Source organism: Ictidomys tridecemlineatus, chromosome 12, assembly GCF_052094955.1.
Source record: "Ictidomys tridecemlineatus isolate mIctTri1 chromosome 12, mIctTri1.hap1, whole genome shotgun sequence".
Taxonomy (NCBI): Eukaryota; Metazoa; Chordata; class Mammalia; order Rodentia; family Sciuridae; genus Ictidomys; species Ictidomys tridecemlineatus.
This window is the reverse complement of record NC_135488.1, coordinates 53,800,896-53,817,983: the sequence shown is the minus strand read 5'-3', so window position 1 is coordinate 53,817,983 and position 17,088 is coordinate 53,800,896. Positions and strand designations below refer to the sequence as shown.

Genomic DNA, 17,088 nt, shown 5'->3' with positions numbered 1-17,088 from the left:
AGTTAGATTCATCCCAACAAAATCATACATGCATGGAATTCAGTTTCAGGGCATCCCCACCCTCACCCCTGTTCTCCTTCCTATACTCTACTGGTCTTCCTTTCACATCTATTGATTCATTTTTGACTAGTTCTTTCTCCTTATACATAAAGGTGAAATTCCCTATGGTATATTTATATATGCACACAGCATGCTTTTTTTTTCTTAAAAGAATTCATTCTGCATTTCTTCTGCTTTATAATCCCTTCTCTCTCTCTCTCTCTCTCTCTCTCTCTCTCTCTCTCTCTCTCTCTCTCCCCCCCCCCCTCCCTCCCTCCCTCCCTCCCTCCCTCCCTCCCTTTCAGTCTCCTTCTTCTACTCTACTCACTTTCCCTATATTTTTATTACATCTGTTCCTTCCCTTCTTTTTCTTTATTTGACTCTACTTTTCACAGATAAGAGAAAATATTTGACCTTTGAGTTTCTGAGTCTGGCTTATTTCATTAGCATGATAATTCTCCATGTCCATCAATATATTAGCAAATGCCAAAGTTTCATTCTTCTTCATAACTGAGTAAAATCCATTTGTGTATATCTCACAATTTTTTTATACATTCATCTAGTCGCCAGCATCTGGGTTGATTCCAAAATTTTGCTGTAGTGAATTGTGCTGCTAGAAATGTTTATGTGGCCACATCGATGTAGTATGCTGATTTTAAGTCCTTTGGGACTTATATAAAGAGGAGTGGGATAACTGGGTCAAATGGTGGTTCCATTCAAAGTTTTCTGAGGAATCTCCATACTGCTTTCCAGAGTGGATGTACTAGTTTGCAATCAAACCAACAATGTGCAAGTGTACCTTTCCCCCTACATCCTCACCAGAATTTGTTATTTGCATTCTTAATATTTTTTTTTTAGAGAGAAAGAGAGAGAGAATTTTTTAACATTTTTGTTTTAGTTTTCGGTGGACACAACTTGTTTATTTTACTTTTATGTGGTGCTGAGGATAGAACCCAGCGCCCTGTGCATGCCAGGAGAGCATGCTACCACTTGATCCACATCGCCAGCCCATGCATTCTTAATAATTACTATTCTGACTAGAGTGAGATGAATCTTAATGTAGTTTTGAGTGTCATTTCCCTGATTGCTGGAGATGTTGAACATTTTTTTCCAAATATTTGCTGGTCATTTTTATGTTTATATTTCCAGTGTTTCATGTTTTATGAGCCATTATTCTTTTCTCATAATTCCAATTGTTTCTTCTTATTTCTTTCTAAATTCTTAAGCCAGACAATAGGTTTTGTTACATATATATATATATATATTTGGGTCTATTTTTTTTATTGAGCACAATACAATAGCCTTTCACATAAGAGAAACACATTTAGCAAAAAGTACACAACTGTCATTCAGAACTCATAAGTTCCACCCTGTTTCTCTGTGTAGAGTATCTTTTGAGCATGTCACTTCATCTTCCCTCTTGGATTCTAGTCTTCAACTAGAAAATGAGGCAATATCTGATCTTAAAACTTTTATTAGGCTCTCTAAATTTGATTAAACAGTACTCAGGCTGGATCTCTATCAAGCTTGTGATTCTAAGAAATTGAATTGAGTCTCCAAAGTCAACTTGGAAGTTCTCAAACATTTTTTTTCCTAACAATATTCTGGTGAGTCCATGAACTATAGTCTCCAATAGAATAAAAAGGGCATGCTTCTTTTCACAATTAGGCTAAAAGAAGGGGGCCTGACCCTCATGCAAATATAAAATCTTGATAGGCATTCTTTACCAACTTAGCACATTCCATGAGGATCAATCAGTTATTGAAGATATCTTGTAAGTTTCACAAGGAAGCATTTTCTAAGATTCTTTGAAATTCTTGAAATAAACACACATTTCCTTAGCAATGAAAAATCAAGCAGAGTGCAGCTCTTAATGACTAAGTTAAGATAAAGGCAAAAAGTAACAAGTAGTATGTCTGAGTGAAACTGCAGAAGAGATATTCTAAGCTTTGCAAGTTACAGAGAAATACATAGTAATGAGAATGTTATTAAGCACTGACACATTCTGCATCTAAGCTTTCATTTGTTAAAGAGAGGAACAAAATAAAAAGAAGGAAGCTTATTTAGAGATAATTAAAAAATTATGTTAGGGAATAGGAAACAGATTGTCACAGAATCTTTAATTCATCCATATCATCCATATTACATAAAATTTACATGGAAAATCTCAGTTCATATTTTAAAATCTTAATGGCAACTGAAAACTCAGTGTACTTTGTGGAAGAGTTAATGGGACTATGGTAAAATGAAATATCTTAAATTTATAATCTTCCAATGTGTGTGTTTAAACATTAATATGAACCTCATACATTTTGCTTGTAGCTACTAATGTAGAAAAATGCCATAAGGGAAATTGGGAGAGAAATGGAACAAAATGCCCTTCATTTACATTTATTTACTGAAAGTTATCTGAAGTCTTCCATATTATGCAATGTTGTTATGTAAGGATAGTGATAACTACTCGCTTGGAAGAACCCAGTCCACTCTAAATAAGTCATTTCTGAGTAGTTGTCCTCTACCTATCACCATATTTCTGACAATGGAATGTAATCATGTCACCTTAAAAATGCATTGATTTTTTTTAGAAGCACAGAAGGAGATCAGGGTAAGTAACAATGCTAAAAAATAAGGCTAAGCCTATTTAATCTAGTTTTTATTTTCCTTTAAAGAGAACAAAAAAGTGATATCACATGCTACATTTTGTTTAAAGGTTCATGATGCAGCAAAATTCCCTTTTCCCACAAAACAAATATTTAAAAATTAAAGTTCACCTAATTAGGTAATCTAATATTAAGCAGCTTACCTAAAAGAAAACCTTATGTTGGGGCAATGATTTAGAAGCATAAAGTTATTTATAATCATAGTGTTTTGTGTGTTCCTTCACAAATTATTACCAGAAAGATAAGATATATGAGACTGTGGAATCCTTAAATTGCCAAAATTCTAGCCAAAGAGTCCCCTATTACCTGAAAGGGATAGTTGCTTTTCAAAGTGCCTTACTAGATTTAAAAATAAAATAATATTAGATAAAGATGGTGGGTGGTGGGTGTGGTATGGAACACAAGGTATGGTTGTTTTTTTTTGTTTTTGTTTTTTTTTTTTTTTTTGTTTTGTTTTTTCTGTAGTGGAGGATTGAACCCAGGGCTGCTTAACCACTGGGCCATATCCCTAGCCGTTTTTAAAATATTTTATTTAGAGACAGAGTCTTGCTAAATCGCTTAGGTCCTCCTAATTTGCTGAGGCTAGCTTTGAACTGGTGATCCTCCTGCCTCAGCCTCCAGAACCACTGGGATTACAGGCATGAGTGTGTGCTTTTTATTTTGGCTAGACTCTGCTTAAATTTTAGAATTTCTCAGTGGTGTCCCGTGTCAGCTTGGATGAGGCCATTGATCATTCTGGGCCCATTTTGTCCTTCTATCAAATGGAAACAATGATCGATACTTACTAGTGTTATAAGGCACAGTGGAGCAGTGTGTGCGACAGCCTCAGGTGCGTGCTGCCTTTACACAGCACTGGAGATAATCATCTTCACTAATTGACTATGGTTTGAAATATAGAAATTAATGAATCGTTTAAATGTGCACATGCATATCAAAATATGGGAAAAGGCATGGAAATGGAGTGAGCTATTAACATGGAAATTGAATCAAGAAAACATTCAAAATCCCACTGACAGGCCAGCACCAATTCAAATACAAAGCCAGAGCTCTGGACAAAGGATATGGTGGGTTTGTCTGTTTCCTGTCATTAAGTACATCTCTAATTATGTTGTATATATTGCTTCAGAGGCAAAGGCCCTTTGAAAAATACATCTGATGTCATTAACGCCGCCAAGAAGATTGCCGAAGCAGGTTCCCGAATGGACAAATTAGCTCGAGCTGTGGCTGATCAGGTAATCTGAGAGGGAAGAGCGGGCACATGTTCAGAGGAATCATTCATTAGCACCTGGGTTCTGTGATCAGTTTTATACACACTATTAAATGCTCTGAGGAATGAATGGCAATCAATCACGAATATTTTGCAAACTAGACTCGGCTGAGACCAAGTTGATGACAAAGGTGATTCAGCTCAGGTGAGACTGACTCCTTAGTTTATGAATGAAATCTTAACTTTGTTTTCTTTTTTTTTTTCCCTTGGACTAGAGATTGAACCTAGGAGTCTCTACTGCTGAGCCACATCTCTAGCTCTTTTATTATATTTTGAGACAGGACTCACTATATTGCCCAGGCTGGCCTCCAATTTAGGATCCTTCTGCCTCAGCCTCTGGGGTAACTGGGATTACAGGCATGCACCACCATGACCAAAATTTAATATCAACTACTGGTTAGGAGATGTAGTGCATAAAGAGTCACAGATTACCCCAGCTGTCCCCTTTCAGAATGATAATTTGTTCTTCATAATGGGCACAAAAACAGACAAAACAAAATTTTATTTTTTTCACTCTTGGCATCTTGACTTAAATCTCATCTTTTTCAGAGATTGCCTACTTAATCCTTTGGTTTTGTTTTCATAATACTTAACACGTTTTAAAAGATTTTTTTATTACTGTTTGGGTTGCACATCTTTGTTGACAAACTTCATGAATGAGTAGATGAGAAAAAAGAGTGACCTTCCTTGTGGGCAGGGAGCTAGATTAGCAGAGACTTTGAGGCTTGGTGGATCATGATTTGATGGTTTGTGGAAGAAGCAGAAGGCAACGACCCCGCGTGGTTTGAATGTTAACTGGGACATGGACAGCAAGGGGCAAATGGAGATGAAAGGGTAGAAAAAGAAATTGGAGAATTTGGGAAAACATCATGGTTTTAAATGTAGTGGTAAGGAAGCAAAGCTTTACAATTTATTATTTAATATTTTTTCTTATTGGAACACTCTTCAGGATTCAGATAATTTATGCCCTAGTGTAAACGGGTTAATCCATATAATCAAGAATCCCTACATTTCAGCTATATTTTATCTCAGATTTAAAGGCATCAGGAAAAGAAATGAAATTCTCCAAGTATCTCATATCCTTTCAGACCAAACTAGGATACATATTAAAATAGTCCTCAATCTCATCTGAAATATATATTTTCCCACTTTTCATATTATTTGGCTTAAATTGGAACTATAAAATCCTGTTGTAAATATTTTGTTGTGATAATGTTCCATTTCTTGTAAGGGTACTTGAGGCAGCATACTTCTTTGAGTATCTAGTGATTATTCCTTTAACCAACTGTTCAGAAGAATTGACAGTTTGAACCATTTCAAATGGAATGTGTCTTAGACTATAAAATAAACTTCGGAAGTAAAAATATCCCATGTACTGTTATTGAAAGATGTATAAGGGTGATTTCTTCTCCATAGATGCCTCTAAGTCTCCTGGGTTTTGAGTTTTTTTTTCTTACTATAGTTTTTCTCCCTCAAATCTTAATACTAGAGTCATTCCTCTACTTGTTCAATGTTTCAGTCTACTTAAACGCAATGCCAAAATTTACTCATAAAGGCTAAAAGAATCTCTGCATGGTTAAACTATTACTATTTCATTTAAGATAAGAGTCAACAAATTTTGATTTTAATTGTATTTATATATAGGATGGCTAATCTAAGGGAATTTTTTTTATTTACTTTTGAATTTCTGGAAAACCAAAGAGCTAAAGGTAACTCATTAAGTATTGCCATAATTTCAGAATAGACTACAATTTGTAGGCATTGAGAACCAAACCCTTTGCTATTGCTGATTTCAAGGTAATATCAAATTTTAGGCTTCACAGTGGAAGTTGAACTTTTTTCTATAAAGTCCCATATATATTCCATAAAGTTCATGTAAAAGAGAAGTCAGACAATGAACATAAATTGAAAATATGCAAATAAAAAATTCACCAACCAGGAAAGAAGACAACTTATTTTTTCTTTTCTTTTTTTTGGTACTGGGGATTGATATCAGAGGCACTCAACCACTGAGCCACATCCCCAGCTTTATTTTGTATTTTTATTTAGAAACAAGGTCTCATGAGTTGTTTAGCACTTCACTTTTGCTAAGGCTGGCTTTGAACTCTCAATCTTCCTGCCTCAGCCTACTGAGCTGCTGGGAAAGGTAGCCACAGTTGTGTTTGTAAATGTTGAGGGAAGTTGGGAATTGTGGGGTAACCAGGGACTTATGATTATAGAAGTCTTGTTAGGAAGGACTTCCTGGGAGTTTAAGTTGCTTTTTTTTTTTTTTTAACTGAATCTCAATGGTTGAAAGCTGTTCAATATATTTAGGCTCCTACTGTCAAAAGTTTAAGTTGCAAAAATTGCTTCTGTTTTTACATATTTTGGATATTTATTTTTAACAACGCAACATGAAGCATAGCTCCAAACAGTTTGGATATGTGGCATGCACAACACCAACACACACACACACACACACACACACACACACACACACTCCCAGGACTTTAGATTTATTTTGAGATTAAGTTACAAAGTATTTAAATGATATTAAAAATTATTTTTAAAATAAATAGATGAAGCTTAAACCTAACATAATTTTGAATAGTCTTACTTGTGGTTAGCTATGAGGCACCTTGAAATTTTCATTAATGTCTTTTCTAATTAGGACATTTCTTTCTCAAATTCTGTACCTATTTCCATGACACAGGAGCCATTTTTCTTGGTCTATCATGCCATTTTTTAGTATGTGTTTTAAGTACTTCCATTTAGATAGAAGAGAATAAACATTACCAAAGAATTACCTTTATTTTTCCTGAAAATATTTTTATGAAGATTGAGATATGCATGCCATATAAAGTTTTTACGGACTGTTGCATTTTTAATTACTGCTCCATTGAGATAGAACTCTCAATTTAATTTGCTGCAAGGTATTTCTATGGAAAGCCTTGTCAGCCCTCCGGGGAGATATCATTTTAAAGTTAATTCCTTCTACTCTATGGGTCTCTAGAGTAGGATAAATATTACAGTACTAAATACTTGTAGGAAGATAAAAACAGTCTCTGTGGGATTCTTTCTTGATAAATGCAGTTAGTGGAAAATACGCCACAACGGTAAGTGTTATATATAAAAGAAACCCATTTATTGTTTATTCAATAAATGGTTTTGTCAAACTACTTGCTTTCAGTGTGGATGTGAGAACTCCCTCCCTTGAGCTTGAAGGAAACTTAGCTTAGAGTCTTTCTCCCATACTCTTGTTCTAAATAAGACACTGCAATTTTAGCTGCAGGTATTTATTTCATGTAGCATTTTATCAAGGAACTTGTGATTACGTGTCCTTTTACAAGTGCCAAATTGAACCAGAACAATTAAATGGCCTGGAAGTGATTCAAGCTTAAACATTTGATAGCAATAGAAATATATTTCTATTATTCAGTAGCCTTTGGCATTAAAGCCTCAGTGTTGTTTTAGGGAGTTATGTAACTATCTAAAGTGTTCAGCAAAACTCAATGTGTACTTGATGGACATCTACCCACTTCAGTCACAAGGAAAATTCATACTCCCAGCACGACGTGACCTTGGTGCAGCCATTGAAAGAGTTCTGTTGTTTCTCTTATGAGTTTATTTCAACTGGCTTCACACTTATTATATCAACTTTATTTCTCTTACAATGGTCATGAACCATTTCAGAATCTCTCCCGTATACAGAGTTTATTATATTGCTAAAGTTTTGATAAATACAGAAATCCAAGAAGCATAAGCTTCTTTTAGTGAATGAGGCATTTTTTACAAGAAATCAATACTTTTTTAAAAATTAACCATTGTGAAATTCTCCTATGCTGTGTAGAGACATTGCCACATAGCTCAATTTACTTCCGACATCCAATTTACTTCGTCCGCATTCAAATGACTTTCCAAGTAGCAAGAGTTGAAGAAAACTGGGAGAAAAAAAAAAAAAAACTCTGTAGAGTGCTTAGCTTTCTTAAGAGTTTTAGAAAATAATGGCAAATGTATATATTAATAAATGTATATATGCACTTATACATATTTACAGAAATTCAAATAGAACTTTCTAGAAAAATATGAATGGTCTCTGTAAAATCTTACCTAGTAGAGCTAGCCAGTCTAAACTACTGACCAAGGCCTTTCTCAGTCCTTATGAAAATGTTAAGTGAATGTAATTTAGGTACGTGACACTGAAACTTTTTCATCCTGCAGCTTTTATATAGCAAATGTTAGGAACTGAAGGGTACTTACTAATTGAGATTGCTTTTGTTGTTGTTATTGTTGTTGTTTTATAGTGTCCTGATTCAGCATGTAAGCAGGATTTATTAGCCTACCTTCAACGAATTGCCTTGTATTGCCATCAGCTCAATATCTGCAGCAAAGTGAAGGCTGAAGTACAGAATCTAGGAGGAGAGCTCATTGTGTCAGGGGTAAGCCGGGACCTGGGCTTCATAATGTAAAGTCCCCACTGTTGTGTCTCTAAGGCAAGCCTTCTTGGCAACAGTACTGCTAAAAAAAACCACCAAACTACAGTGATTCACGGGGAGTTTCTTTTTCAAAAAAAAAAAAATAATAAATGTTATCACCATTATTCCAGACCTTACAATAACTCACAAAGAGCAATTTGATTTTCCAATTACCCTGTGTTTATACGAGCCTTGTAAAATCTCCATTCTTCACAAGAAAACTAATTTCATAGTCTGGAAACTCATTGCCAAGCTGTGACTATTATAATTATTTGGGGCTTTTGTATATTTACTCATTGTGAGTCTACTTCCCTTTGTTAGTCCTAGTAATTTTCATTCTATGTTCAGGAGCCAGCCTCTCTATTTGTGGACTGTGTTCACGTTAGAGATGATGAAAATAATAGGAATCCATTGATCAGGTTCCAATGCATACTAGGTTATCAGTAACCCTTGAAAGTTAAAGGATGTTTAAATTTAATATAGTTTGATGTGCTGTTGCCAAAATCCAACATAATTGTCGAACACGAACAATTATATATTCTTTGCTAAGTCTCTACAGTGTTTCCCTTCTCATGAAAATATAATTACACTAAACCATTTCCATCAAATACATGGAAATAAGAAGCCATCAAATGCGTAGGAACAAGAAGTTCAATGAATATTTAGAAGAATCATGATTTCTTGGCAAGATTTCCAAATGTATGTGTTGAGGTTCTTCACCTTGGCTTCTTCTCCCTCATCCCCTTTCTCTCAACACAGGATGCCATTTATTATAAATTATTTGCAAGTTCAGAAGCGTGGCTCTGCCACCTGAGTTCTTTTCCCAGTGAACCATGATGTTGCCATTTTAAGTGTAGAATTGCCAGGAAAGAAAACATTATAGACACAATGAATGTGAACATCAGACAAGTCACAAAACTCAATTCTTCCTGAAACTATTTTTAGAAATTCAACAATTGGATCACTTGATTAAAATCTGTGGAAAAAAAAATCATAAAGTCATTCTTGGATCCAAATGTTTCAATTCCTATGTTGTTTGGCTTGTGGAAATCATCGCTGGGAAAAGAGCTGATCTGGCTTGCATGGCAAGTCCATCTGGAAAGCCTGATCCATGCAGTCCTACCTTACAGCTCAATACATTGGCTATTTTGTGCCTCTTCCCAAAGCACAGTCACCTCTTTGCATTTCCAAAGTGATTCTGCTTCTACATTCTTCCACAACCAAGAGCAATCTGTCTTGCAATGTGTCCTTCCTGCCAAGCTGCTTAGTTATCAATATTCTCTCGCCAAGAAGTGATCAAAACATTGCATCTCCCTTGCTTCCTTTCTTATCTTCAGCCTTGATGGTAGAGTTTCCCATACCACTCTGCTTTCATGTCCATCTGTATACAGCACCTGTGGAACCGAGTGCTTTTTGTTCAGCTTGCCTTGTGTGCTTTCATTTGTTACTTTCCAAATCTTATTATTTACATGGATGCACAAAGCATCTTTGTGGATCTCAGACTCCACGAACTCATCTGGGCAACAGTTTACTGGCAGAGCTGCTCTCCATCATCCTCTCAGTACCCATTGTTCATCCCTGCCTTCAGAGCTTTCGTTTCCATTGTCTTTTTCTCATTTAGATGTAGTCCAAACCATCACTGGCTTTTGTCACTTGCACTGTTGGCATTTGCAGAGGTGTTTGACATTGAGAACACCATCAAGAAGCCTGTGTCTTTCTTTGAGTCTCATTGGCAAAGTTCATAAATCCTTGCATGGGAGAAGGCTTCTTTTGGAGGAATGTCATACTTTTTAATGATTCTGAGTCAAATGCATTGTCAGAGTTTGCTATTATATTGCTCAGTTACAGGCCTGCTCTCGGCCTCCTCATGATTTTTTTGTTTTGTTTTGTTTTTGTTTTTTTCTGAGCTTGATTGCTGTGTGGTGCCACACCCGCATCTGTAGATTGCTGTCTTCGCCACTTCTGCTTCCATCTTATTCTTCATCCTCCTTCACTAATGGCCAATGGAGAAAAAAAAAAAATCAACATGCTTACTGTGCAAAATAGCCACAAATGACTGCCTTCAAAGTTCTAAAAAAGTCAAGAATGTGAGACCCCATACACACAGATTTTCAATGATTTTGCCAAGAAAATTGCACCCACGTTTGGACCCCATTTGTTGTGTTGTCTGTTGTGACAATCGGTCACTATATTTTTCAGGAGAAGCCAGTGTAGTTTCATGTGTAATCAAGAAAAGAAGATACTTGAATCTTCTTTCCTTTTTGGTGTGTTTATGTCTGTGGGATTCAACACCGTGGCTTCTTCTCTGAAATATATGAAAACCCCAGGAAAGTTTTATTTGTTACAAGTCAAAGTCTCCACCGAAAGAGTAGAGATTTGAACAGATTATTTACATTTGCCAAGAAAAATGATTTGAATTTCAAAACAGAGAGCCACATATTTTTATGGTCTTATGCTGGCACAATGGACATATGTTAAGCAATTATGTGCCATGTCAGCATATTTACGTTTTATGTGATTTTACATGAGCAGCCTGGGAAAGACCTATGGTGCTGTGTCTGCTTTGGTTTAAGAGGCGGGGAAGGAAAACTACTCAACATGGGAGAGAACGGGTGCAAAAGCTCTATGAGTCATGATGGGAAATTAGAGTAATTAGATAAATAAAGTACTCTGAGATGTATGTCTATGTATGCTTATTCACAAATCAGCTCTCTGTAAAGCACCATTAACTTTCTGGCTGGCAACCAATTTTTTAAGCCATTGGTTTAGACATTTCTCAATGGCCTAAAGGTGCCATCCTTTCCGAATTTAAAGGTAGAAGATGTATTTGTGAGCAAATTAATTCAACTTGGTTATAAAAGAAATGATTGGTTGTAAAAGAAAAAAAAAACTTTTTAGATTATTGGAATGATGGATATATTAGAACAAATGTGGAAGAAACTGTTTCAGAAGATGAAATAGCCAGTTAGTCTATAAACTAGCTTTGTTTGCTTAGGTTAATGTTCATTTATTTCAAAGTATTAAGCCAGTTGACATGTATTTTAGAAAGATGAATTAAAAAGGAAGAAAAGATGAAAGGAAGAAGGAAAGAAAGAGTAGGAGGTAGGGTAGGAGTGAAGAGGAGTGAAGAAAAAAGAAAAGGAGAGAGAAAAGAAAGGGAACCTTAACCATGGTATATCAAAAATTAGTTTTTTGTATGTAAATGTTCACTAATGTGACAGCTTTATATCATCATGGGAGAAAATTTGAGCCAGATATTTTAAGTATATAAATACTATTATGAATATAAACAAATGTCAATGTCATGATATGGAAATTACCTATATATTTAATTATCGTATTTTGAAATCTAATTTTTATTCATTGATTTCAGAGAATTTAATGGGTACTTTTAAAGTTAATAAAAAAATGTATACCTGGATCTCAAGAAATAAAAATCATCTCATGACTTTCGATGATTTTTATCTGCCAAAAATGTATATGTTGTGTGTTATTCTGAATGAGATTGGAAACACTAATGTATTGTTTTCATGAACCTCAAGTATTCTGATAAAAGGGAAAAGATTCCCCTAAGCATTTTTAAAAGGCTCTAATACATTATAGCAATTAAGCCAGAACAAAAGAGCAGGAAAGAAATTTGATATTTTAGTGAGAGATGGAGGGACTAGGATTTAACTTATAGCTGACTATACACAGAAAGTATATTAATTTTAACTGATTTTATTACATTTACATTTTTTTCTCCACATGAACCAAATGTATGAACAGAGTTCAGAGATGAGGTATGTTAGTCGCCTAAGTCTTCAGGCTTTGTGAGGGGACCTCTGACCCATTCTTAATTCCAAGGGGTGGTGAGACTTATCCTAATACACATTTTAGTTCTTTGCCATTTAAACGTCTTATCAAATCTGAATCATTCTCAATTGGATATTGGGGTAGAGTTTGATAAACTGAGCAAGTATAATTTGTGACACTGGTAGGATCTGTTGGTAAAGAGAAAAATTGAGGAATAAGGGATCAATTGCAGGTCAGACTGCACATATTATTTAAAAAAATTTGGCTCAATTAAAATCATGAGTGGGGCTAGGAGTAGGAAAGACAGTGGAATGAATTTGACCTAACTTTCCTATGTATATATATGAATACATGTGAATTTCCACATCATGTGCAACCACAAGACTGGGATCCTAATTAGAATAAGATATATTCCATGTTTATATAAATATGTCAAAATATACTCTACTGTCCTATATAACTAAAAAGAACAAATACAAAATAATTTTAAAATTGCCATGATGTTCATGGTGATGAGTAAGAAATATTCCTAAAATATTGGAAACTAATGATTTCCAAGTCAGTCTTTCCTGACACTGGCTTGTAATCAAAGATGCTCATCTATGTTCATCTATACACAAAACAAACACACTCAATGTGACGTTTCCTGTCTTACTCTTTCAATGTGCAAATAGTAAAATGATTTTCATGTCTGATCTAATGCAGTTTAGGAGAAATAAAATGAGGAGATATATTTGTACAGTACAGTGTGTGTGTGTGTGTGTGTGTATGTGTGTGTGTATGTATGTGTGTGGATAGATAGGTAGATAAATAGATACACAAATACTTTCCCATCATATATATGATATATTGATGAGAAATGCATTAGGACAGTTCTGTATTCCCAGTATACCAAAAAACAAATGCCAGTATTTTGAAAAAGAATGAAATAGTCATGGGAACAAGCATTACATCTAATTGTGCAGACCTGTAGTTGAAGGAACCCTTTTTGTGGAGTATTTTTATATCTTCTGATTCTGTCTGTAGTCAATTCTTGATTCTCTCCACTGATCAAAGTGTAGCAGTAATAGAAAAAAAATATAAATTGCTAGCTATTTCAATTTGGGTTTGGAATGTATTTCTGTGCTTCATTTGAAAGGATATGTGTTCAAGAAATTCACAGCAGTTCAAAAGAATTTTATCCAGACCTTTCAGAGAGTGGATCATTCATTAAGTATTCAGACTTAAAGGACCTTTCCTGATCTAGGAAGAATTGGAATGTCCAGATCTAGAAAGAGTACAATAAAACCAATTTCAGATTGTAAATCTGGATGGAGGGATAGTGTAGAAACTCAGTGACAGGTAGAAAATGAAATGGGTATTTATCATTTTCAGACTGGCAGCAGTTCTTTGCACACATTTTGTTAATAAGGTGGGTTGTTGCATGATTTAATAATCTTTCTCCCAAAAGCCTTCCCTTCCAATCTATTATGTTAGTAAAACTATAACTACTTACATCTGATTCCTGCACTGAATCTTGCTTAGTTACATTCAGATCTGTGGATGTGGTCACTGATTTTTGCACAGACCTTCCCAGGGAATTCATTCTCCCAGGATTATAAAAGTAACATTTAGCCAATTCAAAACTATTAATTTTGGGAAAAGTAAAAAATTAATAGGGATTTTAATAAGAAAAGCAAACATCTCCTTGAAAGACAGTCATCATAGGAAGCTTGGTATCAGTTTCCCCACAACTGTGTCTGCTGTCTGAATCTAGGAAGTGCAGGTCTAAGAAGGATGGGACACCGATCCATTTATTAAGAAGTGAATCTATTGTTATGCATGCTGTGGTGCTGACCCTGAACTTACCAATATGATCAAGTCTGTTCATTAAAAAATTAGTTATTCACTAATGAAGTGAAACTAGTGTGTGGTCCTCCTGACACGATTTTATGCAGAGGAAAAGACTATGTTCCAGTGTTCTTGTTTTAAAAGAAGAAAACAGACTTAGCTGGGGCAAAGCTAGGATCATGAACCAAACAAATCACTCCCTTTACTTAAAATGGACACATGGATTGACCTAACTTTAAACTACTCAGTACACTGATTTGGTTGTGTCAACTGAACTTGGGGGCTGAGGAGTTATTTCTATTTTAGTTTGAAGATATTATTGCTTGTAAGAGTAGACAGGCTTAGTGGATTTTAACTGAGTGGCTGTACCCCCAGAAATATCAGTATCATAACTTGTCATTCAATCAATGAGCTTTTGTTCCTTTGGGTCTTAGAAGTTTTTCAAGTTTTGAGAGTCTGTTATTAAAAGAAGGAAGGAAAATAATTGATATCTTAATCTGTTATCAATTAATGCCTCAGATTTCAGTTAATATTCTGAGGATTATATGGCAGCCAATTAACAGTAATATTTTACAGAAACTTGGAAATTATACACCTGGGATGTACCCATATGAGAGAAGATAATTGCAATTATTTTGGGATATTCATGAAACCTAGACAGATCTATGGATAAGTTTGTGAAGTACTGGTTTGTGAAGTATCCACATAAGATATATTCTAATCTTACTTATCCATATGTGATAATTATCTGATTTTATTTTTAATTGTTCTCAATTTAAAGAATTATTTTAAAAATTAAAAATATTATTTAAAATAATACTCAGAGAAGTGTTTTAGGAAACTTCCACCCCCATCCTACCCCCACACAACTTTTAGTCAGTTTTGGATATGTAAGAGCAAATGCAGACATACCTGTTCCCTAAACTTGAACCAAATGATCATAAGGCCAATATGTCGAGTGAATACCTGTATTTGGAAATAGTATCTTTATATTTAGTCCCTGATTTCTGATTTTCCTGTGCATACTAGGATTTGTCATTTTAGTCAAGAATAGATTATTTGTGATATTTTTCTTATTCCTACTTGGACCTGCCTCAAGAATTTCTGGGTTAAAGGGTGTTGAAGAAAAAAGTGAAAATGTGAACATGTTGATATAAATATTAAATAGGTTAAAAAGGAGAAGATGGATATTAACCAATATGCTTATTATAAGATTATCTAAGGATTTTATTATTTTTTTTTGTACATCTTTTCATTGCCTAAGATGGTCAAGAAGAATAAAGAAGGGCTGGGGATATAGCTCAGTTGGTAGAGTGCTTGCCTCACATGCACAAGGCCCTGGGTTCAATCCCTAACACCTAAAATAAAATAAAATAAAGGAAATAAAAAAGTCCCATAGGAAAACTGGATTTTCTTCAGTGTTTGATGTGATAAAATTTTGACATCAATATTTTTCTATGAAAGACCAGTGTTTCCACAAGTTGTCAAGATATACAGTGGAAAGTTCTTATGCAGAGACTTCTCATTTTACAGCAAAGCCTTCTCAGATTGTGAAAATTATTAATACTGCTATTAGTGAAATGAATGAAGCCCATAGATGAGACAGTATTTCATACTGAATATGTATCAAGATAATTCCAGTTTCTGATGACTAACAATCAGGACTTCAAAGAGTTGCATTTATTTCTTGTTCACATAAGTTTTTTTTTTTTTCCTAATTCGCTGAACTCAATAGTTCTATGGCATCCCTACTATGTAAAAGGCATAATGACAAATATTCGTTGAATCAGGGCATTCAAAATTTTCCATATCTCTAATACCAAATAATTTCCATGAAAAGGATAAACATTTTGTTCCTTGTGCTTTTATTAGACTGTGTATTCAGTGTTTTTTTTTATTTAGTTTCTCAGCTTACTGAAATACTCAGCATTCTTTGTAGGAATAGAAAATATCTGTTGATGGCTATCTCCGTGTATTTACTGTTTTCTTGGTTTACTACATTCTAGAAATAAAAGTGTGTTTAACTTACTGTTGTCTACATTCTGTCTCTACAGATTATTTTGTCGAGTGCTTTCTCTAGCTTAATTTAAATGATTTATAAAATATGGCTTTGATCACAGCCCTTAGAAGAGAAATATGTGCCACATTATGGTCCATGTATCTTATAAATAGGAAAGGCTTCTGGATGGGCAATGTGGAGTTTCCTTAGTTCAGATTTCTTTTATTACTTTAGAACACATCATCTTACAACAGCCATTTTCCTTCTAGGCAATACATATATTTCAAATACTTCATTCTAATCTTATTTTCTTGAAGGCAAGCTTTCTTAATTTGGACTTTTAATCTTTCCTTTCATCAACAATACTATATCTTGTTTTATTACTTTTCTCTGAATACCCTCATCTGTGCTGATGCATTGCTGATAATGAACTTGACTGGAACTCTGGCTAGATGTTTTGTCAAATCTTTACAACCTGTCCCTTGACCTCTTTCATCCATCTTCTTTGGCAAATCTATTTTGAGACTGAGAGAGATCCTGGAGTGATTCCAGTCCACATCATCTTCTAAGAACCTCTTATTTCTTTCGACCAAATTTCTATATGTGAGACACCATGGTCAAATAAAATCAAAACATGATCTCTTTATCTGGAAACTCTGGCTTCAAATCTGCTGCTATAAACATTTATTAGAGGCTGTCTTACTGAGGTATTTCTCTTCAAGAGTAATAATGTGAGTCCAGTTGGATGACAGTTGCCTTATCAGTCCTTCCATGATGAATTACTTCATAAATGCATCTGCAAATTATTCTTTTGGAACCTACAAATTATTCCACTTCTTTCTTCTTCATCCTCTGTACCAAAGAAGTTAAATTGACTTGATTACCCCAAACAAAATTTTTAAACCAGACTTACATCGACTAAAATTATAATTGTGACTAATTATGGGGATTCTTATAATATTCTGAAATATTATAAACACTTCATCTTTCATCTTGAAGAACAACTCATTGATTATGTGATATCATGGGAATTCTGCATTAAAT

General features: G+C 34.6%; 1 protein-coding gene across 8 annotated transcripts in view; it reads left to right on the top strand.

The window, feature by feature from the left end:
* The window catches only part of Ctnna2 (catenin alpha 2), a 1,061,169-nt gene that overhangs the window by 1,014,510 nt on the left and 29,571 nt on the right, over positions 1-17,088 (top strand). For all 8 annotated transcript variants that reach the window (XM_078028938.1, XM_078028939.1, XM_078028945.1 and 5 more), the window contains 2 exons: positions 3,826-3,931; positions 8,250-8,384. In XM_078028938.1, coding sequence (XP_077885064.1) covers positions 3,826-3,931; positions 8,250-8,384 — 241 coding nt within the window. The remainder of the gene's footprint in view (positions 1-3,825; positions 3,932-8,249; positions 8,385-17,088) is intronic.